Raw genomic sequence first — 26,751 nt, forward strand, 5'->3', positions numbered from 1 at the left:
GAGGGACTTGCTTGTCTTTCACGCCGGAAGACGCAGATGGAAGTGGGGATCGACAGGGTCAAGGGAACGGAACTCGTCCCCGAACCGAACCGAACCGGTGCACACGGAATTAGCAATCTTGGTCAGCGAAAAAGAATGTTGCCGGAAAGAGAATGGAGGGTTTATGTCTAATGTCGAGCGAAGTTCCAATGAATGGCTACTACTACCCACGCTATGTTGCTTGACATGGCGAGGCAAGCCACTTGTTTAGCCGACTTCATTATTAGGAGGAGGGTGACGAACTAGATGCTAATAATACTCTCTACTCAATTATAGATGGTGTTTGTTGAAGTCCTTTTTTTTAATCCTTTTTTTTTTGGGCAGCCCTTTTTCCTTCTGTGGGGGCGGGGCGGGGCGTGGTTGGTAATTTCATCAATTGATCTTTGATTTGGGGGCGAACTAGATGAATTAGATTAGGAGGGCGAAGGTTGGGGGGTGGGGGCAAGGACTATAGAGAGAGTAGCTCATGTGTATATTCTTGTGCCGTCTGGGAGGGAGGCAGTCTAAGCAAATGATTTGGAGTTCCACGTTGGTAATTACTAATTCTAGAGGGGGGGGAGGCGAGGAAGCAAAGAGGGTGTGGACCGCACTCCTAATGCTACTACTACTATTATTATTGTTATTATTATAGCTTCATCACTGTTTTCATGATTTGATAATTTGGTGGGTGATTTTCGATGATGCTTCTAGATACCGAATTGCAAATAGATTCACCCCCACCCCATTCCCCTCACCGTACTTTCGTGTTAGGTTTACAGGCTCTGCCATCCATTGATTACCCTTCCTTGTCAATACAAAAACAAGAGAAGAAATCGTGTTGTTTGATATTAGGAATTAATCTTGATTTGATTTCGCCTCGCGCAAGTTCTAGAAGGAAAATATATACATAGTTTGACCGACCCCAGCGAATGCGTTAGCTTTTCGCCAAATTGCTTTCTTTGATGGGTTAACGATTTAACGTCGAGTTATCGGATAGAAAATTATCCCCAAAAGTCGTAAATTTATTGCACTTTTTGACCAATGCAATCATAAACCTTTCAATTTTGATAATTGAGTCATAAATCTTTTGACATTTTGCCAATAGAGTCTATCCAACCAATTTTAACACAAATCACCGACGTGAACGTCGGTGATGCCACGTAGGATTGCCGACTTTGATATGGATAATTTTTTATCATCTTCATTTAGAAATTTAGAAATTTTTTTTTCTTTTTTTTTTCCTATCAAGTCCGCGCGAGGCCAACCACAATCGAGGGTCGATGGCCTTAGTCAGCCACTAGGCAAGGGCCGCGAAGCCCTTGCCAGACCTAGGAAAGGGTTGACTGGCCCTCACTGGGCTTGGCAGAAAAATAGGAAAAGAAATAAAGAAAAGGAAAAAAAAAGATGAAAAACAAAACCCACAAGTTTTAAAAAAAAAACTATAAAAATTGTCAACTGTCGGCGTCGGCCGTACCACGTAATCAAAAGGCTTAGGACTCAATTAGCATAGTGGAAAGATTTAAGACTGGACATGTCAAAATACAATAGATTTATGATTTTTTTTTAACAATTTTTCCAGTTATGCGATGCTATCCTAATGATGTTCAAAGTAACTAATCGACCGTGTACGGATAGCAATCATCGCGCTTAATCAATTGGAACCTTTCCCTTCACTGAGATGCTTTCCGAGATCGAAACAAATTATCTTAACACTCGCAAAGTTCATGTGAAGTAACTCATTTTGCAACCGATGTCTTAGTAACGAAGCTGCCAATGCTTTCATTCATAACATGGGACTTTGGTTTTTGTCGATTGACCGGACGCATGACCGTGCGCGGTCAGCAAAGCTTAGCGCAATTAAGAAAAGTAACCGCGGAACACGTGATTTTTATGGTTTTTTCCCAAAGTTCCTCAGAGAACCAACAGTTACTTTCACTAGAGAAGGAAAGACTCTTCAAAACTCGTTGAGCAAAACCCCATTAAATTTGCTTGGTCAAAGCTGCGCACATAATCACGTGGCCTCCATCAATCGCTCTTATTACAGTTCGATTTAGCCACATTTAATGTCCCCATTTCTAAGAATTTAGTGGAATCCATTGAAAGCCCTCAAGAGAACACATCATCTCATCTTCACAGCAAAGAGAATATTTGGACACAAATGCTAATATTTAAGGTAAGGTGAAAAGCAAGAACATGAGCAAAAATATATTAGAATTCATCGAGCCGCATCATCTTATTTACTACTCATCACCTAATCGTTCGTTGTCGCTCAAACATAAAGGTATGCGCACGTGCAAACTTATGATGGATGATTTGAGAAAGTAAAAAAAAAAAAACAGTCGTGTAGAATCTGCCTGCGACATATCGAATACGTTATTAACTCGTATTTCAATCCCCGACACAACATATTTCCTGCGCGAGGAAATATGTAATTTTTCGCAGAATTATGGACATGGGAGGATCCATGCACAATGCAATCTGACGACTGCTCCGCAGAAAACAAAGACAATTCGTCGTCCCACGGACCATTAAAGAATTTGCCAGTCAACCTACCTCAAGAGGGCGAGCGAGATGGTCAAAACGCAGCAATGTGAAAGCGACGAGTCTTTTACTGATAGATTTATTCACCATAAAAAAATGGAAAACGGACATGCAAAAAATTCTCTGCACATTCCATGCTTATTCCGATTCCAAGTAGCCTCTCCTCTCTCCGCTCATGTTATCTACAAGGGTTTTCGGTTAAATCAGCTCCTCCATGATCAGATGATGAGCTAGGATGTCATTCGATTTGTTTGCTTCGCTCTGCCTGACCGAATCCGCTCTTCTTCTTCTGCTACTCGTTTTGCCCTTCTTCCCCGGAGCCTCAAATACTGCAATTCTCTTTCCTCGTGGCTTCGGAATTGCCTCTCGCGAGTATCTCACAAGAAGGGCATAACATGACCGCCGCCGTCTTCGGTGCTTGGACGTACGGCGAACATGACCGCAACTCCTGCAATTCTCTCTTCAGCCTCCGGTTCTCGTCGCTCAAGGTCTCGCAGCACTTTTTCAAGAACTCGCAGTCCACTTCCGTCTGCTTCAGTTTGCTCCTGCAAATATCAGTCAGACCTCAGATACATATACATATATCTATCATAGTAATACAAGGAACGATCCAAATCTCAAAGATGAGGAAGAGAAGGAATGAATTCTTGGACCTTGCTCTCCTATTCTGAAACCAAACTTCCACTTGCCGAGGCTTCAACTTGAGTTGGTCAGCCAATGATTGTTTCTGTGCCTGCATGGAAGATCGATGAACTTTCCTTTTTGTTTTTGGCCTTCTCTCTCGGAACATATAGACTCGAAACATATCCGGGTCATGACAAGAAGAAGCATGTGTAGGAAGATATTGAAGACCCCAATCCCAACTGAATCCATGGTCAATTATTTTTCATGGCTCTTGTCAATCCCGCATATGATCTCCATATGGATGATAATTAGATGCAGAATAATCTTTACTTATTATAAAGAAAAAAGAAGAGGGAATGGACTCATACCGGCGCGAGAGTGGTGTGAAGTTTGAAGCTCTCTTCGAGCAAGGCAGACTGTTCTCTGGTTAATCTGAGTTTCTTCCGGCCACCGCCGCTAAAATCTCCGGCGTTGTTGCTGCTGCTGCGAGGTGGGCTATTGTGGTCATCCTGAGACTGGTCAAAGCTGTTGCGAAAGCTTGACCTGGTTGAATATTCAGTGTTATTAATGCTGTTGGAGGGATGATCATCAGTTTCCACCTTGGATGACGAGCAGTAAATGGAGAAGGAGAGCCCCAAGCCCACCGTTGAAGAAGAAGTAGTACTATTCAGCCTATTCTTCTTCTTCCTCTCTTCCTTCCGCTTGGTCGCGCACCCGCCGACGCCTAACCCGAGAAACAACCCCGTGTTGCATGCTTCTTCAACATCTCCCATGGCCGAAACCACAGAGAGGTGGAGAGAGAGAAAACAAAAGGTGCTTTTGCTTTACAATTGACAAAGTGGAAAAGTGAGGGGGGAAGGTAAGAGAGGATTATATTGAGGAACGAATCAGTTATGCGTTGGGGGGGGAAGGGGAGGAGAGACTTGGTTTCTTTAATTGGGTGTGTGTGTGGCATTACATGAGACAATTAGAATGGAGAAAAAGTAAGGCATGCGTTAGAATATTTGGGTGAGGGAGGGGGGGGACTTGACTCCTTTGAGGAAACCAAGATATAACTTCCCCCTCTTTGAATGCTTTTGACTTTGCCACATTCCCATCCAATTCCAAACAAGCCCAGAGTCTCTCGATATCTCTTTCAAAGTCGGTCCAAACAAGGGCATCATAACTATTCTAGAATCGCCATTATTTGTGGTGAAGAAAACGTCGTGGCCCTCCCTCCTCTAACTAAAGTCCATAATTGGTTTGAGAGTGAGGAGGGGCTAATTATAAGGGCGACTCAGGCGACTGCTGGTGGTGGTGGTAGTGGTCACCGCCCACTTTATTCCTCCTAGTTAGCATGATATGGACGACAGCCCACAATTTATTGCCCCCTTGATAATTGATTAAGCTGCTTCCGAGGCCCCTACTCTACTCCATTGCTAAGATTAGGACGCAACCCCATCTCTAATCTCCTTCAAAAAAAATAAAAATAAAAAAGGAGAGGAAGAATCGAATCGCAAGATCCCACCAACCTTTTCTGGCCTTTCGGAAGGAGAGGAAACGTTTGTCTGCGTGACTACTTTGAATAGGCAGGCTGCAAATGCAGTATTGACTACTCGGGTGTTCCCAAACAGAAGCAAAAGACTTGTTGAACTGGTTCAAGCTACTTCTCTTCTACAGAGAGAGGAATCGTTGAGAGAGAAATCATCAGAGCCATTGAATTGTTTTCGTTAAGGTATGTATGTCTTGGCAGGTAATTTCTTGATCTCAAGTCATCAGAGCTAATGATTCCGGGGAGCGTAGACTCATCCGTACATACCCTTTATACAGATTTCTTGTTCTGCCTTTCTAGGCCCATCATCCTCAAGCTGAACAGCAGCTGCAAACCCAAATTTAATGGATCGCCCTTGTCAAATTTTCTTGCCTCGAATACATGTGTGACGGTATGGATTGGTCCATGAAGTCGAAGCTTGCCAAGAAATGTTTCTCTCAATCTAAATTGTTGTTGAGATATCTTATAATCTTACCATTTATTGAAAGACATCGTATGATCTAGTGTTGTTTATTTGAGTCCGCTAGGCATATTGAGATTTTTCACTTTGTTACGTGGCTTCATAGGATCAGTTTTCGCCTCTTTCAGAATGAAAGTTGAAGAATTTTTCTCAGGGTTTGCTCCGACAATGAAGTTTTAACAGGAGTTTGAAGGGTCTTTCGTCCTAACAGTGGGGAATATGGCTGTCGAGCATCGGTTGAGATAATGAGGATTAAATGATGCGGGCGAATAAGTTCAGGAAACTAGGACGAGCATGAGAAGGACGATGATGGGCCTTGGCTTTAACTTTAACGTTGTTAGCGGATGTCCCATTAATCACCACCCATATCCATAGTTGGGCTTGCCGAGAACCCGAGTCCCACAATAGTGTTTTTCTTTGACTTTCATCCATCTCAATCCTCAGTATTTCTCACTCGGTCACTCCGATCTGTTTCGGACAAGCCAATGTTGTGCTCCAGCCACAGGTCTGGAAAACGCACGGCTTTGAGACATTTTAGGCACGGCGTTCAGGCATTTTAGACACAGATCTATCGGGTTCAAACGTTAGTGAGATGAGCATGAAACTGTTGCTTGCAGTGAATCATGTTTCTTGTGCTAAAGACACCAAAAGATGGTCTGCTTCTGCATACGTACAGTGTTCTCTGCGAACATTTCCAAGACCATGGTCAAACCGACCCCATCTCGCTAATGTCAGGGATCGAATCGAGGTGCGGTGGTTGATGAGTGGCATTTACTGTTACTACGCCAAACCCACTCGGACCACAAAAAGAAAAGGGCGTAACTTGCGTTGGATCAAACTGAGAAGTGACTGTTTTCACCATGATCAGATGGAACACATGATGACAGGCAATCTCGGGCACTGAAACCAAGAGAGAAATCAAAGATTCCCAAGACCTCCATTGTAAATTTGTAAAAGATATAGATAGATGGGGAAGAAGATCCCAAACATGGCGTAGGTCCGATAGGGTCGTCCGGAAGGACCAAGACAAAACATGGTTCAATCATGGTGTCATGAGCGGTCTTGTTTGGCATGGGAACACTCACGTGAACCCCAAGCTTCGCTTCTTCATTTGACTGACCCAAAGACCCCATCAAACCATAACGTATGAAGCTCGTGTCCTCACCTCACTCCCCTCTATCATGTTGATGATATACTCTCCGCAAATGCGAGTGCTCTCTGATTTATCCAACTCTCTTTCTTTCTTCCCGTCTCTCCACCTGCATAGCCCTCCAGATGATGAATCCTTCACTTCTCTCCCTGTGTCTCCTTATTACTACTGCCTTCTATCTCTGCTCCTCTTCAAGCTTGCCAGCTGATTCCTTAGTTTTGCATGACACCGGACGACGAGCCACGATGACAAAAGATCTGAACATGCCCTTTGTCAACAGAAAGCTCAAAAGCCACAACTTCAAGGTACATTACTGTTCTGCTAATCAACAAACATATTGAGTTTAGCTTCACCTGCCACATCTCTTACGTATCTCTCCAGTTTGCTCAGGTTCCTTCAGTCCCTATGATCATGACATGGATACATAAGTGCAGGTTCTTGATGATGAAAGGGAAACATCAAATGTTCGGCAGGGCAGCACTGAACTTCAGACTTTGAGCAACAATGACAGGATGGATGACCTCGTGTATCACATCGACTACCATGGAGTAACAACTCATCCAACTCCAACTCCAAAACACCCCTAAAACACAGCAAACGCCGGAGATTATGCTTGTCCAACTTTTCATGTAAACTCTCCAGTATGAAAAATCATGTATTAGTCGCTTGCGTCATCAGCAACATTCTTCATGCGTCTTTTCCTAACATTTCGCTTTCATAAAGGACGTAGTTGTCACGGTAATACACAAAAATGAGATGAATTATAATAACAGATCTGAGAGAAAATTCAGCTTTGTGATCTGCTTGCTCAAATACAGTGACCGACCAAGGAAATTGTCATTCTATGCAGTTGCATACTTTCTAATCTAACAGCTCTTTATTCCTCAAGTCTCTGTGTGATGTCTATTGTGATGATATGTCTTGCAGGTTTTAATAGTCAAACTACATGAATGGACCTCCTCCCTTTACATTCTATACCAAAACGAAGAAAACGGATTTTCTGTTCCCCATCAGAATCTATGACAACCATGTTCATAAATATTTCTTCCTGATTCAACATTCTTACAGCCTTCTAAACCACAACATCAATCTTCATACTCTCCAACTGTGATATTTACAATGCCTGAAGGTTGCCTTTCATCAGCCAGTTCCAACTTAATTTGATGAGTAAATGGCTACGGTTTGCTGGTTCTCGTGAAAAGAAACAGCTATTCGGATCCAAAGACAACAAAACTAAACGCAACCAGAGACTTTGAATCTCCATGGCCAAATTTAACTCGACCATAGAATGGAATGGATTCTCAGGATCAAGGAAGCCATCTGTGAAATGAAAAAAGATGCAAATGAGTTGCTTCTGGAGCTGAAACAAATAAAAGGAGCACTATTCATGGCTATAGTTCCAATATCACCAAAGAAAAGGATATCAGTGCAGTAGCTTCAGTTGAACTCTCTCCTGACAAAAACTCTCCCGAGCCTTCCACTCCTTTTAAAATGAAATAGATGAAGGAGAGAAACTATACATCTAAGAAGACCATTGTTGTTAAAAATGAGCTCCAGAATAGTAGACTCATATTCACCATTTCTTCCTCAAAACCAGCCTCTTTCACTTGCTGTTTTGAGATTTGTGCAAGAGAGAGAGAGAGAGAGAGAGAGAGAGATTTTGCCTTACAAGCACAATTTGCACAGGCATGCCCATCAAGGCAGATAAATGTGGGATCCAATAGATCCAATATCTGCTTACAGAAACTTGTCCTTTGGCCACAACCAGTCCACATGCATGCCTTATCTTCTCGACTGGTCTAACAAATTGAAGATTCTTAAAGCCAATGTTTCAAGAAATTTTCAACATTGTTGTAAGATTCTGAGATTTACAGGAGAGAAACCAATGAAATTATCTGGCATCGCACAACTACATGTCCAAGTATATAAGAGGACCAGTGCGATGCGTGGTTGCACAAGGACAAAGATCACAAAGCCATCTAGCCCAATATGATGAGTGTAATCAGTACTCTTAGCAACTAGCAACACCAAAGATACAAGAGTTAAAGAGACATATCAAAGGGGAGGAGAGGGGATTTCCCCCAAACTCACCTTATTGACAAAAGAGAAGTATATTACATTTGTTGAGAAAGAAACAGACAAGGAAGAGAGATGGACAGAGCTAAACATCTACATGATCGTATTGCAAGGTTGAAACCAGACAGGGAGAGTAATATTGGAAAATTGACTATGAGGGACAAGGAGGTTTAAAACATGAATAAAGTTAAAGAAGTAGTGGATATGCAGACCAAAAGACGTCGCTCAAGAATAATGAAATCAGGGTGAGGACAGTTTTCAAGAAAGAAATGCCTGTTTGCTAGTTCAATTATGATGTATGAGATAAAGAAGATTATGCAGACCACCAGGGGAAACCCGATAGAATTCCTTTAGAAGTTTGCAACCACTCTGAAGAGACATGCCTACTTAAGCTGCATAGAAAAAATATTGGGGACTAAAATGCCCTGTATAATAGAGAGGACAGGTGTTCTTTTTTTTTTTTTTTTGTGTGTGTGTTTTGAAAATGATATCTAGCTTCAGAACATGAATCTGGAAAAAAGAGATATGAAATGAGGCAATCAAAGTACAAGCAACTGGACAAAAGCACGCCTCTATTAACTCCTCATAGGGCTCATAACTCAGAAGTCTGAACATTTTTCTGACCAGTGTTCCTAAGGATCATCCTATCCTAAGAATTATTCCGTCTTTTTCTCATTTCCTGCTCTTATCCACTGGGGACTAGCCGAGCATATGCAAGAAGATACTCGGTGATGCGTGGAATTGCCGCTGCAGCGTTTGAGTGCTTTTGCTCTCCGTGCACATCGCTCGAGATAGAGGATGCACCAGATGAGTCACAATCAGAAATGAATTCAGAGCAACTATTCTAAACCTTTTATGTCCATGAAGGTCAGTCTATCCAAACACTACAGTAAAAGGAAAGAGGTAAATTATGACATGTTAAGTCTGGAGGACATAGAAACCCCCAAATTAAAGAAAGCAAATACGGGTTCAGCCAACGTACGAGCGTTGTTAGAGAGAAGAGAAAGCAATGAAAGTGGTGGGAGTCCTTATGATTACTCAGAGAAGCATACATCCAAATGCATTTATTCATAGAGCAAGGTGTTATTGTTTGTTTTCTTCTATGTACACACTCTTCCCTTGCACTACGACGACATCAACAATTACACTACTACAGACTTCCCAGGAATCACTGAAGGTAAGCATAGAACGAATCCGAAGAAACTAAAGAAGGGACAAGGAAAACAAAAGAGGAGAAAGATGTGTACAGGACGAGAAGACGAAAGATGAGAGCTCCTCTTAAACAGCAGGTATGTTGGCAAAGGAGAAACCTTTATATCCCTTATACGCATAGTAAGCAATGCGTGTGTAATAGAATCCAGGGATGAACAAGATTGAGCCAAGAATCGCGAAGAACACCCCTGCAGCGCAAGTCGTTCGAATGCAATGAATCAAATAACAAAGAAAGCTCGGAGGAGTAGAATGGGAGGGAGCAATAGAGTAGAAGCAGCATTAGGAAGAGAAAGTACCGTGGGTACGGTCGCCGCCGACTCGGTAGGAGGCCATGAGGACGCCGAGGACGATGCCGAGGGTGCCGACGACGAGGAGGGAGACGGCGAGGGCGATCTCCTTGATGGGGGGTCTGCTGTTGACAGCGTAAGGGGAGTCCATCATCATGTCCTCGTCCGAGATCGAGAAGGCATGGTCCACGTACGCCATTTCCCCAGCTGAAAGCAAAGAAACCGTGGGTCGGTCTGGTCTTGGTTGGTTTGAGCTGAACAAAAAGTTTCTCGACTTTGAACGAAGAAGGGAGTTTCTGCAAATTCGTTTGTTTCGAGAAGAAGAAAAGATCAGGGATGGATGACTTTTCTTCTTTCAAAGCAAAAGGAGGACCAGAGACAGGAGGACAACAACAAAAGTGGTCTTTTCGACTCGATTCATCGGGTAGGCCGAGCTTGAGCTTCCATGGACAAACTAACTAGGCTTGGGCAACCGGGCCCATAATCAAGCCTGGCCTGCAGGTTCTCGATTTACATACATATCTTGTTGCTAAACAATAATAAACCAGAAGAAGAATATGTTTGGGAAATGATTCTATGTACAATCTCAACTGCAGATCCACATACTATCAGCACGTATTTTGCACAAAATGCTTATTAATTGGGAGATCGTGTGGTAAAAGATAACTTACAATATCGTCGGATTGTCAAACTAGCAGCTTCCATATATTTAAGCATAAAAAATCGTGGAGCACATAACCTTCCATGAGCAAATGGCCAGGCCAACTAGCCACTAGCGCAGCTCTTATTGCCAAGTGTCAACATGTGATTCGTCCACGTCACGCTCACTTGGTATCCACGTCCCCTGAATAGCCACGATAGCGTTTGTCATAGTATGCCGCCACGGTTTGATTGGGCGCCAACGTTGCCATCTTTTAAATTTTGATAAAAAAAACTTCAAAAGTGGGGGAATATCTTGTAAACCTCCAAAGGAAAAATGCAAATAAGATGATGTAGGAAAGCTTGTGTTAAATACTTTCTAATTGTACGACTTTCGTTTCGAAAATATGTTATACAAAGAGATATTATACCTTGTAATTTTATATTTTGCGTGCCATGATCAACAGTTATTTCACCACTTGATCAACATAATTCAAGTTTACTCTACCTTGCAATCACAAATTGCAAGAGCCCAAGTTTCCACAGCCGTTTTCGCCACTTGATCAACATAACTCAAGGTTACTCTTCTAGTTGTATGGACTATGAAGGCTTAGCTTGACGCATATTTCATATTTATGCTCTTTTCCTAATTATACATCTGTTACAAGTTAAGCGACATTTCCACACGTGAATTGCGTTTGAATGTCGTTTTTACACTTCGATTTGCTCAGCTATGCGGTCGTACTAATGCAAATGACTTTCGACGGAAACGAACCGATGCACGGCGTAAGGTAGCTCCAAGTCTAGTGGGCTTATAGGTCTCTGCTTTGCATGGTTTTCTAGCAGAGTCTCCTGGCCCTTGCTTTGCTTATGGATAAGCCGTAGTTGTAGTTGTCCCTCAAAATGCGGAAACCTATACAGTTTGAGTGCTGAGCCCAGTGCTTGCTGTAAACACAATCTAACAATGTGGTGTGGACTCGCATTCAGATCTCTCACAAAAATTACCAGCTGTCTTTACGGACTAGCAAGGAAACCCATAAGAAGAAGAAAGAAGCCTAATACCGAATCACCATGACAAAACAGAAAGATGAGTACAATCAAATAAAAGTGCTGATAGATATAGTTGGGTACGTATGTATGACACTACCATAACCAGCGAGCTAGAAGAAGATATCTCTCTCAACTTGATCTTATCTTCTTAGAGGGCTTGGCAATGACCAGGAAGACGGAGGCAAGATCGCGTGGAACCTGAAAGAATCCTTGAGGAGGCGGCCCCGACGCTTTTCTCCTCGGAGGCCGAGGTTTCTTCGGAGCCAGTGGACATGCCTTGGCGGCGCGGCCAGTCATAGGATCAGGATATGACTTGGGGGTGCGGCACCTGTCTTCATCGTGAGATGAGGAGTGAAGCTGTTTTCTCTCATGCGGTGGTAAGTCAGAGAGCTTAGATCCAGAGCTGACGATGACGGTTCTAATTGGGGTTGATGGCCTCAACTCTTCTGAGACTCCCATTCCCAAGTGTGATTTCTCCACTTGCAGCCCAGTTTGCTTGCTTGTGGCACGTATTCTCTTCAGTCCACTACACCAGTTCCTTGGACGCCGAGGGTTTGATGATCTTTGATACAAAAAGAGATCAAACTGCTTTGAGAGAGGGAGAGAGACAAAGGCGTGCATAGAGGCAATTGATGAGTGGTGATGAAAGAGAGACAGATGGGAGTGATGAGGATGAATCATGGTGCAAGACTTGGACGATATAAGTGGCGCAACATGACAACGACCTTTTTCCATGTTTTATGAAAAGCAAATGTCAGTTGCGCTCTGGAAATGGAAGTGAGCGAGCATTTCTCATTCATAACTCGGTTCTTTTTTGGTTGGCAGACTAAGGGCATGGTTCATAAAGGCACGGTTCATAACTGAAAGTTAATGCAATTATCTGTAAGTCCCGTGAACAATAACGTTGGCGCCTTCGACCTATGTTGGTGTTCTTCCTTGCAAGTCTCCAATTCCGAAGTCACCGAAAAACACTTCGGTTCGGAAAAGATCAGACCCAACCAAACCGCCAAATTCCAGTCCTGTTCGATCTATGAACCGAATTCTCAAAGTCACCTTCCCAAACCGAATAGTGCCAATAACCTTTAGGACCTTTGCTAGTTTCATTTTGGTCTCTTTTCCCTTAGAATTCCCTGCATGATGCGGCTGGGCTCCTCGTGTGTCGGCCATAATTGTGCCGATACAAAAGTCAACTCCTCATACGCTACGTCGCCTCATCTTTCCACCTTTGTTTTTTTACCTTCACAGTACAACTTCACTTTCGCTACAAACGCCCCCAAAATACACAGCTCAACACAGGTTGATGGATAACTTGTGCAACCTGTCGCAGTTCTTACCGGTTTATGCAGCAATCACCTGATTCGATAGTGCTGCGTCGTGAGGGCCAAACAATCCCTGGCGGCGTCGCTGTTTACACAGCGAATCGCATGAAACTTGTCAGTTTTGTTTGTATATAGTAATTAACAAAGAATAAAGAGAGAGAGAGAGAGAGAGAGAGAGAGAGAGAGAGAGAGAGAGAAGAGGTTGCTTAAGATCCAATTCACATGAGGAATGGAATAATAGGGCACAAGCGAGCAACAAAAGCTGCAATTATCACATGCTTCTCTGGTCATCAAGTGTGTTTTCACTAGTGCTCTTACGATGCGGTGATCGATTATTTATGTCGAGATGAGAGATCGTTCCCTTATATTGAAATGCAGCGTATATTTCTAGAGAGAGACCAAAGTTTCGAGGGCCTAGAAAGTCTGAGATAGAATTAGCAAACAAGCGGATAGGTACGAGGCAGCTCAGAATGATCACTAGATTTTCTGATCCCCTGAAGCTTAGAATCCCCAGTTGATTAAAATCTGAGAGAATGTGTAATTATGTCCACATTTTGGCTCGGACCTCACTGTTTAGTTCCAACTCATGTGCATTGTACCCACGTCGATCATAATAGCTAATTAAGCGAGTTTTCAGGCGAGAGTTCCCGAATCGAGTTCCCCATCTTTGGTCGATTACGTTCTTCAATTTTTAAATGTGATAAAGAGTCAAGTGAAAATCTTCGACGTAAGAGATCCAAATAGTCGGAAAATCAACACGTGAGATCCGTAAAGACTTCGATAGAATTACACAAATATAGTCTCAACTAGAGTTTAACTCAATGGAGAAACTTAATAAGAACAACTCGAAGGAAATCACATAGGGGAACTTGAAATTAATTGCATAAACGTAAACCGAACCGGCTTGACACAACCAGACGGCTTTGCAAGCACAATTCCTTTCGATAGATAACAAACCAAACATAACCAAAAATATGCCGGAGTTTAACTCAACGACAAAGCCCGAATACACCTCAATAATACACCGTAGTTTGACTCAATGGTGTAAAATCTAAGATAAAGATAAACGTCAGAGTTTAACTCGACAACGAGAATCTGAAAGTTACAGCTAAGAAAAGTAAAGTGCGATACGATAAGTAAAGATAAGATAAATTTTGTTGATTTGTTTGGGAGCACCTTTTGTGGACGTTTGGTGATATCTATAATGGTTGAGTAAGTAACCGCCTTTTAACGATTGTAACTTTTAGCGCTTCGATAATTGTCATGTCTATAATCTCCCACGAACTCTTTTGACCAAGTCTTTAAGTGGTTATTTAGCTTCAAATAACTGTCAATATCTTAGCTTCAGCTTTGCCTTCTTACTCGGACCAATCATGTCCACGTTCTGTACCTTCGAAATTTAAAAATCTCAGTAATTTTCGATAGCCTCTAGATTAACCGTGCAACTAAACCTTCTTGTTCGTGTTGCTTGTGTTCACGTCCTTCGTACTACATGGGTTCTTGGGCCGTACTTTCAAGGAGTTATCTAATCGCTACCTGTTGATAACCGCATCCCTACCAAGTAACTCGAGGAGGATTTTTCGTCTTCTTTGGCGCTCCCCGAAAAGTATTTGGATCTTTGGCGGAACTACTTTTCGTTGGCGTCCATATTTATGGCTTACTTGATGCATCCTTGGTATATTCCGTTACTTTGGACATATCGTATCACCTAAGTAGCACTGACAGAAGCACACAACACGCGACACGACACGACATGCCGATACGTTATTTCTTTAAAAAAAGAGAATTTTGACATGTTAGGACACATTATATATTAAATGTATTTATTTATATAAACATGATAAATTATCATGTATATATGAAAATATTAGTTGTGAGTTTCTTCTTCCTTTTCTTTTATGAGTTTTTTTTTTTTTTTGGCTAGCTGGATATATTAATTTTGAGGTTATTGGGCAAATTACTTAAGTATTTTGATCCCTAATTTATTGAAAATGTTTCAACCTCATGCGTATCAAATGACGTGTCGGGACGATGGATTCGCGTGTTGCTGGTGTGTTTGGAGCACCGATTATGTGTCGATCATATGTCAGAGAGTGTCAAGAGTATCCAACATGGTATGAAGACCTCCAGAGAGTATCGGTGCTTTCTAGGGTATCACACTTACTACCCGGACAGATGGCATTGTTCCTTGTTGGTATCGATAACTTGTTTAGTGTCTCTCATTAATCAATACCCACAAGAATCCTCACGCACTTCGTATATGATTTGTACTCTGTCGAGGTGCTTGCTCCTCACGTGTTTAGCACGTGTGTTGATTTTTCATGTGTGCAGCACATGTATGAACCGACAGATTATTTTGAGTGCCAACAACCATATATGTAAACAATCGATGAGTTTTTGCTAGTGTTTGCTACATGATCTAATTAAATATAGCTCGCCAAGAACTTGTTACTGAATCGACCGTCGCTCTTTCTTGAATCCGGAAGTAGTCTCCCCAGCTGGTTGATTTCCAATGACCAAAAATGTCAAAGTCAAGTCAGTACTCAAGCGTGGCCACTTGTCTTTTACTGGGCCTAAATGTTTGGGCTGGCCAAAGCCCCGATATATGTTGTTGGGCCTCCTTCCGGCTGGATCCAACATAAACGAAAACACTTTCGTACCAAATCATGCGTACATTTCTACTGTACACATCTTCTTATTCGCTTCGGAGCAGGACGGTACTCCCAAGACCCTCTGAAATTTGAGTATTTACCTGACGTTGAAACGACAACAAATCGTTTGAAATTAGAGTAGAAGAACAGTGAGTGTGCAAAACCGACTTGCTTTCTCGGTCCACTTACGTGAACAAATCTGGACATGTTTTCTTCATTAAAGTAGAGAGAAGGTCCCACGGTTTTTTCTAACCAATCCATTCATTTGACTTTAATAAACAGACGCGCAGAGAGAGAGAGCGCGCAGTGACAATCTGACAGGCCTCGGAGTGGTCATGGTCAACGAAGCAATTATGGCGGGGCACCCGATGTTTGACTTTGGCGCACGAATCACGACATTAAATTGGGGCCCCACCACCACCACCACCACCACCCACGGTTTCAGACTTTTCCGTTCGACAGTGGGCATCTGATGCTCTTTTTTGCGAAACCCCACATCGGATCCTGTCTCGCTTATTGCAATTGAAAGTCTTTAACAAAAGCCATCAAAGTCCACAAATCACGCAGAAAAAATGATTAACAGGGAAGACTAATCGAACTTGCATTCTCATATTTCCACTGATTTTTCTTGTTTTCAGCTATAATTTACAGTAGCAGCCAAAAAAAGAGAGATGCCCCTTTATGCCCAACCCCATCCAACGACTCTTCGACCCAGAAGTTTGCATTGAATTGCGTGCACAAGTTGGACTCTCGGCCCGCCCTCTGTCTCTGTCTTTTTTTGATCTGCCGTTTGCGCTTCCCGTGAACCCATCCATCCACGGCAGGTACTTTTGGACCAGATCTCAGGCAGGACCCCTTCCCCCATTCTCAAGAGTGGGGGGCCGGGGCGTAGGAGATGGTATTGGTGTTGGTGTTGGTGTTGGTGTTGGCGTTGACGACGGAGTGGCGGTGCTCCCCCTCGTACGTCACCGTCAGCATCCTCGGATCGTCCTGGGCTCTCTCCACGTGCTTCCTCGCCGGGCATCCTCTCACGCTGCTGCACTTGTAGTACCCTCTGCATCCGTGAATCCATCAGTTTCCATTTCAATCCGTAATCAAACATAGGATGCTTACATAGATCGTGATGGTGATGTCGCTTACCGTGGGAATGGCGATCCTTTGATGGGCTTTTGCCCGTACTTCCTCCACGTGTACGGGTCCGCCGGTATCTCTGCCGCCACTCTTATCGTCCTCTTCGCTCTGTGCTTCCTTTTCTTCGAACAGTGGCATCTCCCGGCGGAGAGGGCCTCCTCCATGCACTTCTTCCTGTGAGTCGATGCCAGAGGCGGCTTCCCGGCGGAAATCGTCGGGGGCGACAACCCCTGCTTGCCGTTGGAGACGCTGCCGTCGCCGGTGATAGTGGAGAGGAAGGACGAGGTGGCGGACGACATGGGCTGAGACAAGCTGAAGAAGTCCTGCGACTGGGACTGGGACAGCGACAGCGACTGGGAGTGGCACAGCGAGGGGTGGGTCTGGCTCAGACTCAGAGGCTTGGCCGCGGGCTTCGGATCGGGTTTGGATTCGGGCACGAGATCGAGAGGGAGGGGCTTCTGCGGGGCGCGGCGGAAGCGGGCGTGGCCGGTGCGGTTCAAGAGAGAGATGACCTGCTTGAACTTGGAGACGGTGAAGTGGGTGAGGTGAGCGGCGGAGTCGGAAGGCAGGGGGTGGTTGGAGACGGAATCGTGGGGGGAAGAGAAGAAGGAGATGAGATGCTGCATGCTCTTCAGCCCAGCCGCGGCCGCTTCTTGGATGGCCCTCTCGTTGTCCACCATCTTCACGCAATCCACAGCCATCAGACGAGATCCGCGGACAAGAAACGAAGCTCCGGACGGGTGGAGAGGGGACGAGGTTTAAGAGGAGAAGAAGAAGAAGTGGGTGGGGGAAGGAGAGCGGGTTGATATAAAAGAAAGGGGAAAGTGGTGGTGGTGGTGGAGGTGGGAGAGAGAATCCAAGGCTGCTTCTTACTCGAGTCGAGGCCAATGAGGTGGCGGGGAAGACGACAAAAGCAGAGAGTTAGTGGGGGGGAGTTATCACTGTATTAGGAAGCCTCGGTTATTAAATCTAGTGGTGGGGTCCTCTTTCCAAAAAGATTAAAAAGCAACCCAAAAAAAAAAAAATCCAAAATTTCGATTTACAAATTTTAATCCCTCATGGGTGGCGATGAAATCGGCCATTTGTATGCATAGAGGTCACGAAATCCCTTTCAAAACAGAGAAGAACAGTCATACAATTGCTATGATTCAGCAAAATAGATAGCTTCTTCTTCTTTTTTTCTTTGGAGAAATTCATATGCACGGCTTTTCGAGATGAATCAAGAAGTTTCTCATAAATATGAGAAATTATGCTATTATATAGCGTCTTAAATTAAATACAACGGGATAAATGACTAGAGAAATGCATTGTTAACATGATTCCTCTCTACTATTGACCAAGTATATAATATGTTTTTGGTTAAAGTCGTACTGGGCATTTAGTGAGGGGTTTGAATTTTGTGAAGGAGAGAAGAGACGGGTCAAAAAGTTGATCAACTAACAATGGAGAGAGAACCCATCATTTCCTCTCTCCCTCTCTCTCCCCTTTTTTTTCCCCTCTTTCTCTTCGCACGTCGATGTGTTCCTGCTCTCTGTGCAAAAGTCAACGATCCCCCATCGTTTTCTTAAGTGCAACGCCCCCCGGATCTATTCCACTTGCTTTCTTAATTAAATCAAATATGATGGGATGCGAGAAATGTCAATGGTGGTATTCCAACTATAGAAAAAAATTGTGGGGTCATATGTGGGGGGGCGGGTGGAGGGATGGGATTCGCCCGCTATCCATTATTGCATGTTTGACTATACTCCATTGTCACTTTAATAATACACAGAGTCCTACACACAATTCGTTTGCCTCGAGCCATCTCAAACAATGCTACATTAAGATTCCAACTTCTTTTTATTGATTAGTCCGAACCCAAAGTGCCGAAAATACTAACGAACAACCGAGGGAAAATGAACGAAGTTAAGCTGGTGTAGACTTGACAATTGAGAAGGAGAAAGGAGGAGGAAAACTTGGCGCAATACTGAGTCCGAGCACAAACAAATTGACTGTGTCGTTTGTAATTTCTGGGCGGGGGAGGGGGGTCAAAGGCTAGTTCTGTGCAAGCTAGGATGAGGGAGGGTGGGAAATTGCGGATTCTTAGTTTTTTTCTCGGGGTTTGCGTGGAATTGAGATTGACCCTAGTGGGAGAAGTTTCCTCCTTGTATCATGCTCAGGAGCGTGGGGGGTGGGTCCCCCAAGGTGTTGACATTACCAATCTCAATTTCACGAGTGAAACTGTTGACTGACTTTTCAGCAACTTGCTGTGAGAGAGAAACCCGCAGGGGAAGGGAGCTCCTCGCGTCCGTCGGATGCTCCCTCGCTACCATCGGACGGCCGCTGTGGGTTTCGTAGTGGTTGACCTGAGAATAGAATAGTACCACGAAACGAATGACGTCTCCGGCTTGGGTTTTCCCACCACCACGTGGGGGGCCGTAGAATATTAGTTCTCCACGTCTCTTCCCCGGTTTTTGGATTTTTTAGGAACGTAGTGGGAACTTTCGTCCGAAACAACACCTCTGCCTCTGCTTGCTCATGTTTGTTTTTTTTTAGTTCTGTTCTCAAATTCATTCAATTGGCTTCGATTTCATGTCCCTTTCCATGTCCTTACTTTGGATTTTAAATGATGAAAAATACTACAGTTTGGCGCTGTTCCTTAAAGAGTTCAGAGCACCGTACCGATTGATCCATTGCCAATAGTTAGCGACTACTGCTTCGCTGAACGATTTTGGACCAAGTTGTTGCGAACTTGTTCCGAGCGAATAGTTGATGTTAAACTTGCCGAGGCAAAGCTAAGGATGGGCGATGCGTTCTGCGAGAGACGATCATCGATGATTGAGGACTCGTGCAATTCCCCTTTCCGAAAATGGCCGCGTTTGGATCTTGGTGACGCTCAAATGCTTTCTGAAAGGAAAGGGTGACAAAGGAGAGTTCCCAGAAACTAAGTCGAGTTGTGCCAAACTCATTACGTAAGCTGTGCATTTTGACGCGCTTCGTCTGGAAAGAAAAGCGGGTGAAGATGGACAGTGAGAGAAGTGGGAATACCAGGGGCAACGGAAACTTCCTGGAACATTTGACATTGCTGTGTAATGATAACGATGGTGAGGGGAGTGCCTGAGTCTAGAGGTGTGCAACCAGATCGGGTCTGTCCGGAATCTGGATCGGCCTACCCGAAAAACGGGGTTGAGAATCGGTTCTTGCTCAAACCGGTCCGGGAATCGATTCCAATTTTTGGGAACCGATTGAAACCGGTTCGGTTTTTGGTTCTAAGTGAAGACCCACCCGTACCCATTTTAGAACCGGTTTTTAGTTTTTTTTTTTTTTTAAAGAAAGAAATCCTAGTGTCCAATCTAGCGTCGCTTGCCTTTTGGTTGCCTCACGGCCCTCACCTCCTCTCGGTCCTCTGTTTCTTCCCATCTCGTCGTATTATCTATTATTATATTTTGGACTGTTGCTTTTGGTGGATTGTAATTTTTATTGCTCATTTCATCGATACTCATATTATTTTGATTAAAAAAAAAAAAAACAGGTTCTCGAACGGACCCTGGAACCGGATCAAAAATGTGGTCGGTTCCAAAACAGGTTTCAAGGCAAACAGGATCGGTTCTCGATTCTAAAAACTGGGAACCGGTTATAACAGGATCGGTTTCGGGATCTAGGTCTGGACTCGGCCCACCCGACCCATGCTCACCCCTATCTGAGTCCTCATCCAAAGCCATCTGAGTTGGGTTGGGACATTTCCCAGCTTTCCCATCCGGTGGTCCATGCGCTCTCGCTACAAACATGAGCAACCATACTAATTAAAAGATCAAGACTCGGCTCTGCCTCAGGCCCATACTCCAGAAATCAATAGGCGTAATTCGGGGTACTGGGCTGACTTTGAATTGGGCTTGTAATAACCATCTGGGCTGGGATTGAGGTCCACATCGGAAACGTGGGACTCGTGGAGAAAAGCGCCTTATTCCTTTGCTTTTTCTTTGACTTTTGAGTCCAATGTAGTAATCTTCAGCTTAGCTTCCCCCACTTGAAGCTTTGGCGTTGACTTGCGCTTTTCTCCAGCGTTGGGGTCCCTTCCTTCCATGAGAAAATCCAACTTTACTAGCAGGACGTGTCCATACTCTGGAGAAGATTCGGAACCTCTTTGACACATCTCTCGAGCCGGAAGATCCCTAAGGTCAATGGAAGGAAAATGGGTCCACGAGGAGACACGCATGTGAGCTTTGGAACTCGGATGCTTACTGAAATTCGTCCTCCCAAGTTGCCCTACTAATCATTTCGACTAGCCTACTTCTTTGACTGCTCCATCTTACTAACGGATCTTTCATTATATATATAAGCAAAATGATTAGCCATCGAACGGCCCGTATCATCTAATGAAGAATCGAATCCAACGAAGAATTGGTTGGACATGCATTAAAAGTGAAAAGAAGACAATAACCCCAACTTGTGCTTTTGCTTCTGCATGGTATTCTCAATTCGCTTCCGTTCAACCGATTTGCTCCAAACAAACATTTTCAAAGCTCATAACTCCGTGTTCTTTCTAGCAATAAAGACGACGAGTACGAAGAAGGAGAAGGAAAATGACGTCATAATTCCACGCATTAAAAGTATTCCTCAAAGGCAGTGGTGATTCGATTAGAATAATTCTCCTCACGTGGGGGGCACGCCAGCATCCAGAGTTGTCATCTTTTGTTTAATGCGCGTGGAGTCTAGATCGTGAGAATTCAGAGCTAACGAAAAAGTGCACATGAAGGCCGGCCCCGCCTCACCAAATCTTGCCAAACTCCTCCTAAGGCCTAGCCTAGACATGTTTTGATTAAAACAAATACTGAGTCCTTGGAAACCTTGTCCGCCGCAGAGCCGACGCCATGCATCCAGGGACAGCAAGACGTTCTGTGCCCATGTGGGGTCGCTATCGACCTCCAATAAATCACACCCTTTGTGCATCTTTTCTCGAAATTTGATAAAAAGGAAAGATTTTTTTCTGGACAGAAACTGTCTGTTCCCATTGCATCACCACCGCCTTCTGCACATGAACTATCTCATCTTGCATTATTTTCGAGACGAATTAAAGGCCCCGTCTATAATTAGGTGACAAAGTCCCCCATTTTGCTGTCCCTTTCCGGTTCCCTTTTGGTTCTCCACATGTCTTTATCCCAACACACAGCCCCTAATGCACTTTTACTTACCACTACTCGAGTCCCCGTTCATGCGTCCCTATCTTCTTTTCTCTCCTGACAAAGCACAGATTCAACTCGCAACCGCAACAGCTCCCTCGCCAACCGATCTTCCCCTATAACAGCTGCCATGATCACCGGGAAGGACATATACGACGTGCTTGCGGCGGTGGTGCCGCTCTACGTGGCGATGATCCTGGCCTATGGGTCGGTGCGGTGGTGGAAGATCTTCACCCCGGACCAGTGCTCGGGGATCAACCGGTTCGTGGCTGTGTTCGCCGTGCCCCTCCTCTCCTTCCACTTCATCTCCACCAACAACATTTACGCCATGAACTACCACTTCATTGCCGCCGACTCCCTGCAGAAGGTGGTCATCCTCTTCGCGCTCTTCCTCTGGCACGCCTTCACCAAGCACAGCAACCTCGAGTGGACGATCACCCTCTTCTCTCTCTCCACCCTCCCCAACACGCTGGTGATGGGCATTCCTCTCCTCAAGGCCATGTACGGCGACTTCTCGGGCTCTCTCATGGTCCAGATCGTGGTGATGCAGAGCGTCATTTGGTACACCCTCATGCTCTTCATGTTCGAGTACCGAGGCGCCAAGCTCCTCATCAACGAGCAGTTCCCCGAGACCGCGGGATCCATCACCTCGTTCCGGGTCGAGTCCGACGTCGTCTCGCTCAACGGTCGTGAGCCGCTGCAGGCCGACGCCGAGATCGGTGAGGACGGCAAGCTCCACGTGGTTGTCCGCAGGTCCAACGCTTCCTCCATGATCTCATCCTTCAAGTCTCATGGCCTCAACTCCATCACGCCGCGCGCCTCCAACCTCACCGGCGTCGAGATATACTCGGTGCAGTCGTCCCGAGAACCGACCCCAAGGGCTTCGAGCTTCAACCAAACGGACTTCTACGCCATGTTCGCGAGCAAAGCAGCGAGTCCCAAGCACGGCTACAACAACAGCTTCCAGGGAGGATTCCCGGACGTTTACTCGTTGCAGTCGTCCAAGGTGGCGACACCAAGGACGTCCAACTTCGACGAGGAGATGATGAAGATGAGCGGCAGCAACAACGCGAACGCCAAAAGACGCGGAGGGAGGAGCATCAGCGGAGAGCTCTTCAACGGGGGTCTAGGTAACAATGTCTTCCCTTCGTATCCGCCTCCAAACCCGATGTTTTCGGGGTCGACGAGCGGCAATACGAAGAAGATGAAGGACGGTGGGAACAACAAGGAGCTGCATATGTTCGTGTGGAGCTCAAGCGCGTCGCCGGTGTCCGAAGGCAACATGAGACAGGCGGTGAATAGAGCCACTTCCACTGAACTAGGTCTCGTCGATGCTGCTAACGCATCTCTTCAACATGCAGAAACTGCTCCTACCAATTCCAAAGGTACATTACCTACTACCAATGATCGACTCAGTGTGACCCTTTTGCATTTGACGGGTACCTAGGTGAAGCTTCAGAATTTTATCTTCTTTTCCATCATCAACAAGGCCTTTCTTGCTTTTTTTTTTTTTTTTTCCTGTCCCAATGAAGCAGGAATGCAGGATTTGATAGAGAACATGAGTCCACCGCCAGGAAAGAGAATAGTGGATGACAATAACAAGGAAGTGGAACAGCATCAGATAGAGGATGGATCAGGCGCTTGCAAGTTCCCAGCGAATGGGTCACCTTACGCCAACAGCTGCCAGAAGAAGGTGGCCGACGAGGAAGATGGGATTGGAGAGAAGAAGAAGCAACAGATGCCGCCGGCGAGCGTAATGACAAGGCTCATCCTCATCATGGTTTGGAGGAAGCTCATCCGCAACCCTAACACCTACTCTAGTCTCCTCGGTCTCGCCTGGTCCCTCATCTCTTTCAGGTACCATAGCCTTACTAGTAAATGCAAAGTCCTTATAACTTGGAGTACGAAAAAATCCAGCATGTTTAACTTACTTTATCGTTTCTAGGTTACTTCACACTGTTTCCATACTGAACTGAGCTCCTACATAAGCTTATGTTTCTCTCTCTCTCTCTCTCTCTCTCTCTCTTTCTGGTAGGTGGAACATCGAAATGCCCTCGCTAGTAAAAGGATCCATCTCGATATTATCGGATGCTGGTCTTGGAATGGCCATGTTCAGTCTAGGTATGTGATGAGGACCGCAATGTCGGCTCATCCTTTTACTCAGGAGCTTTTGTTGTTATCAATTTCCAGAGACAAATCATTGACATAAGGAGAGTATTATGAACCCACGACCAGGTCTGTTCATGGCGTTGCAACCGAAGATCATAGCGTGCGGGAAATCAGTGGCCACATTTTCAATGGCGGTGAGGTTCTTGACCGGCCCTGCCGTGATTGCGGCAACCTCCATAGCCATCGGCCTTCGTGGTGTCCTTTTGCACGTCGCCATCGTCCAGGTGAAAATCTCAGACTCTTAACAGCAACTGTTGATGAATTCACAGTGACCCCATTAGTCTCCTCCTCTTGTCGGAAACCACCCCTCCTCGTGTGGGTTCGTGTACGTACGTACGTAGGTACAAGAACAAAACAAGAAGAGAATCTTTTAAAATGTACCTCCCTTGTTTTATTGTTGATTCTCAGGCTGCTCTTCCCCAAGGAATCGTTCCCTTTGTGTTCGCAAAGGAGTATAATGTTCATCCGGACATACTCAGCACCGCGTGAGTTTCTCCATTAACTTTTCCACATTTGTCTACACGAGTCGACCTTAGCTAATTACTGCGTTTGAGTTTGAATGCTAATGAACTTCGTCGTGCAGGGTCATTTTCGGAATGCTGGTAGCCTTGCCCATAACAGTCCTCTACTACGTACTTCTCGGGGTCTGACTTTGCGCGACGAGTTAATGCAGAGGGCCACAGCTCTCGTTTCAGAGAGAAAATAGTGGGTAGGCCCGGCACTGCTCGTTTCAACTCCGATTCGAGTCGGGCTAAGCTGGATCGATGAACAGCCACATTATTTCAAAAGTTATTGCGTTGGAATGAGTTCGACGAAAGCATAAGATAGCATGTCGCGCGGATCAAATGGGGCTAAGGATGTAAAAGCCTTCTTTGTGGCTCGTTTGGTCAATGTAATCAATTTGTTTAATCTTGTTTTCTCAGCGACAAGTTAGGCGGATAGTGATAGGGGAGACTTAGAAGATCGTGCCTGATAGGAGTTGAAATCTATGTGTAACTTTAGTTTATTTTTGGTAGCGTGCACACCAATATCAATGTAGCTCTTTTCTTTTATTCAACTCATAGCCAGTCCAATCCAGTCCAATCCGGTCCATATATAGGTTAAGCCTCAAGCTGTTGACTTTTTCGCAGGGGCTCTTGCATCCCATTGTTTGTTCCGAGCTAATTATTTCTAATTTCTGTAGTAAGAGCATCTCTTTGGCAGCGCAGTAAATGACTCAACTTGACTATGCACAATGTGAGAGGAAGGAACTGTTTTGTGATAAGTCGTCAAAAAACCGTCCCTGTATAACTATCCTAACCTGATTATATCCATCATAATGAACTTGGATCATCTAGATAAGGCGCTCTTAAGCGAGACCAACTCTCTCAATCTTATGGATTCGCGATGCGTGATCGGCTTAGTTTAGCATATAGAATGCATCTTGGCAATTTAACAAAAAAAGGGTCACATGAGGAGTTGAGAGTTTCGTTGATATTGAGTGGGGATCGATTCACTTTTTCCATGTGAGGTACTCTGTGTCGGCAGAAAGAACCGACAGAAAGAAGGGCAGCTTCAATGAACTGAACAGTTAAGGGCTTAAATTTTGGTTCATATGCGAAGCGAGCGAGGGTGATTATACAAATACATTGGACTGGAGCATGTGAACCTCAGACACCAACTGCTACCCTGAAATCTAAAGAGCACTGCGGCAGGAGCTCATGTGCCAGATTTGATGTTGGGGAGAGGCAGAATACTGCTAGTGTCCGAACTGACAAAGTACATGTACATCCTAGAAAAAAAAAAAACATAGCTTTGGCCTTATCCGGGAACAGTCGCGTCAAATTCAGATCTAAGGTTAGCTTTTGGGAACCAATGCTGGGATCCCATCAAATTGACCAAGAACTGAAAAAAAATAAAAATAAAAGAAAGAAAGATTGGAAAACTGAGGATGAGACAAAGCAGACTGGGCCAATGCGCGTCCAAGACATTAAAGCAACCTGAAACGTGTCCAATAAAAACAATTTACGGTCTCTCAATCATGTTTCAGGATCACTGTTTTCCCTTCTATCCGCATTAATCTCATTGCTACTGCTGTTGGAACTGTCTCTTTCGTTATCAAAGTCTCACCTCGAATCGAAAAATTTGTGTGATGTAAAGTAACTAGAATGTTATAGATGACTCATAATTTAGTGATTTGAATTTTGACAGAAGGCGAGTTCAATTAGATAGGTTAATGAGCTCATATTTCATGCAACTCTGGCGGGTTTCACTGTGCTCTATCTTTTTCTTAGCCGCTCTGCCAATTCCGGAGACATGGGTTTGATAAATAACAAGGGCCCGAAGAAATTCTGTAGACCCTGGAGCCGACACCTTAACATCGCCAACCGAGCCCCAACCCACATTTGTATCTCCCTCTCTCTCTCTCCCTCTCTCTCTCTCTCTCTCTCTCTGAATACAACTCTTTAATGGGTTTTCACATAAATCTAGGACGGATCGATGTGTCTAATAATAGCGTCTTGATGAGTTCCGAGTTCCAAGGCCTTCCCACTGAATTAAATTTCTTGTAGCAGGGGTCTGTCAGCTGCTGTCGGGGGGAAAGAACAGCTCGGTCCACCTTTGCTTTATGTACAGATCTTTATTATGGGATTTATGTAGGTTGCTCGCTCCTTTTGTTAATAACACCGGATACCGATCGAAATTTAAGAAACGAGTTGCAAAGAACCTGCCCTTTATCGAGCTCTCTTCTCACTCT

At 44.6% G+C, this 26,751-nt stretch overlaps 4 protein-coding genes and 2 long non-coding RNA genes across 7 annotated transcripts; 3 read left to right on the forward strand and 3 right to left on the reverse strand.

The window, feature by feature from the left end:
• Positions 1-2,609: 2,609 nt before the first annotated feature.
• LOC115744510 (homeobox-leucine zipper protein HAT22-like) lies at positions 2,610-4,431 on the reverse strand. The gene is made up of 3 exons (XM_030679726.2): positions 3,552-4,431; positions 3,213-3,292; positions 2,610-3,104 (listed from the first exon to the last, which is right to left on the reverse strand). The coding sequence occupies exons 1-3, from the start codon at positions 3,954-3,956 to the stop codon at positions 2,882-2,884; spliced, it is 708 nt and encodes a 235-aa protein (XP_030535586.1). The 5' UTR covers positions 3,957-4,431; the 3' UTR covers positions 2,610-2,881.
• On the forward strand, positions 3,859-13,096 carry LOC125314781. The gene is made up of 2 exons (XR_007198211.1): positions 3,859-3,974; positions 13,062-13,096. It is a non-coding gene; the product is annotated as an uncharacterized LOC125314781 (long non-coding RNA).
• Positions 5,661-7,356, forward strand: LOC115744511. The gene is made up of 2 exons (XR_007198209.1): positions 5,661-6,629; positions 6,759-7,356. It is a non-coding gene; the product is annotated as an uncharacterized LOC115744511 (long non-coding RNA).
• On the reverse strand, positions 9,435-10,267 carry LOC115744512 (transmembrane protein 230-like). The gene is made up of 2 exons (XM_030679729.2): positions 9,909-10,267; positions 9,435-9,800 (listed from the first exon to the last, which is right to left on the reverse strand). Exons 1-2 carry the CDS (start codon positions 10,096-10,098, stop codon positions 9,679-9,681), a joined length of 312 nt encoding a protein of 103 aa, XP_030535589.1. The 5' UTR covers positions 10,099-10,267; the 3' UTR covers positions 9,435-9,678.
• A 3,329-nt stretch (positions 13,097-16,425) lies between the features above and the next one.
• Positions 16,426-17,522, reverse strand: LOC115744509 (WRKY transcription factor WRKY51-like). Its single transcript, XM_048278067.1, has 2 exons — positions 16,699-17,522; positions 16,426-16,612 (listed from the first exon to the last, which is right to left on the reverse strand). The coding sequence occupies exons 1-2, from the start codon at positions 17,388-17,390 to the stop codon at positions 16,426-16,428; spliced, it is 879 nt and encodes a 292-aa protein (XP_048134024.1). The 5' UTR covers positions 17,391-17,522.
• Positions 17,523-21,947: 4,425 nt separating this feature from the next.
• Positions 21,948-25,058, forward strand: LOC115744587 (auxin efflux carrier component 2). Of its 2 annotated transcripts, none has more exons than XM_030679832.2 (6): positions 21,948-23,233; positions 23,381-23,705; positions 23,884-23,969; positions 24,084-24,241; positions 24,426-24,502; positions 24,601-25,058. In XM_030679832.2, exons 1-6 carry the CDS (start codon positions 21,979-21,981, stop codon positions 24,665-24,667), a joined length of 1,968 nt encoding a protein of 655 aa, XP_030535692.1. In that variant the 5' UTR covers positions 21,948-21,978; the 3' UTR covers positions 24,668-25,058. The 2 variants fall into 2 exon arrangements, with proteins under 2 accessions (XP_030535692.1, XP_030535694.1); XM_030679834.2 differs by having other exon boundaries at positions 23,384-23,705.
• Positions 25,059-26,751: the final 1,693 nt, after the last annotated feature.

The sequence above is a fragment of the Rhodamnia argentea genome, chromosome 4 (assembly GCF_020921035.1).
Source record: "Rhodamnia argentea isolate NSW1041297 chromosome 4, ASM2092103v1, whole genome shotgun sequence".
NCBI lineage: Eukaryota > Viridiplantae > Streptophyta > Magnoliopsida > Myrtales > Myrtaceae > Rhodamnia > Rhodamnia argentea.

What these genes read in the sequence shown, in the direction of transcription:
- LOC115744510 (XM_030679726.2), bottom strand. Translation starts at nt 3,956, where the DNA reads ATGGGAGATGTTGAAGAAGCATGCAACACGGGGTTGTTTCTCGGGTTA. An exon ending in TTCACACCACTCTCGCGCCG is followed by an intron (nt 3,293 to 3,551) that starts GTATGAGTCCAT and finishes TCTTCCATGCAG; the next exon opens with GCACAGAAACAATCATTGGC. An exon ending in TTTCAGAATAGGAGAGCAAG is followed by an intron (nt 3,105 to 3,212) that starts GTCCAAGAATTC and finishes TGATATTTGCAG; the next exon opens with GAGCAAACTGAAGCAGACGG.
- LOC115744512 (XM_030679729.2), bottom strand. Translation starts at nt 10,098, where the DNA reads ATGGCGTACGTGGACCATGCCTTCTCGATCTCGGACGAGGACATGATG. An exon ending in CGGCGGCGACCGTACCCACG is followed by an intron (nt 9,801 to 9,908) that starts GTACTTTCTCTT and finishes CTTGCGCTGCAG; the next exon opens with GGGTGTTCTTCGCGATTCTT.
- LOC115744509 (XM_048278067.1), bottom strand. Translation starts at nt 17,390, where the DNA reads ATGGCTGTGGATTGCGTGAAGATGGTGGACAACGAGAGGGCCATCCAA. An exon ending in AAAGGATCGCCATTCCCACG is followed by an intron (nt 16,613 to 16,698) that starts GTAAGCGACATC and finishes TCACGGATGCAG; the next exon opens with AGGGTACTACAAGTGCAGCA.
- LOC115744587 (XM_030679832.2), top strand. Translation starts at nt 21,979, where the DNA reads ATGATCACCGGGAAGGACATATACGACGTGCTTGCGGCGGTGGTGCCG. An exon ending in AATGGCCATGTTCAGTCTAG is followed by an intron (nt 23,970 to 24,083) that starts GTATGTGATGAG and finishes ACCCACGACCAG; the next exon opens with GTCTGTTCATGGCGTTGCAA. An exon ending in TGCACGTCGCCATCGTCCAG is followed by an intron (nt 24,242 to 24,425) that starts GTGAAAATCTCA and finishes GTTGATTCTCAG; the next exon opens with GCTGCTCTTCCCCAAGGAAT.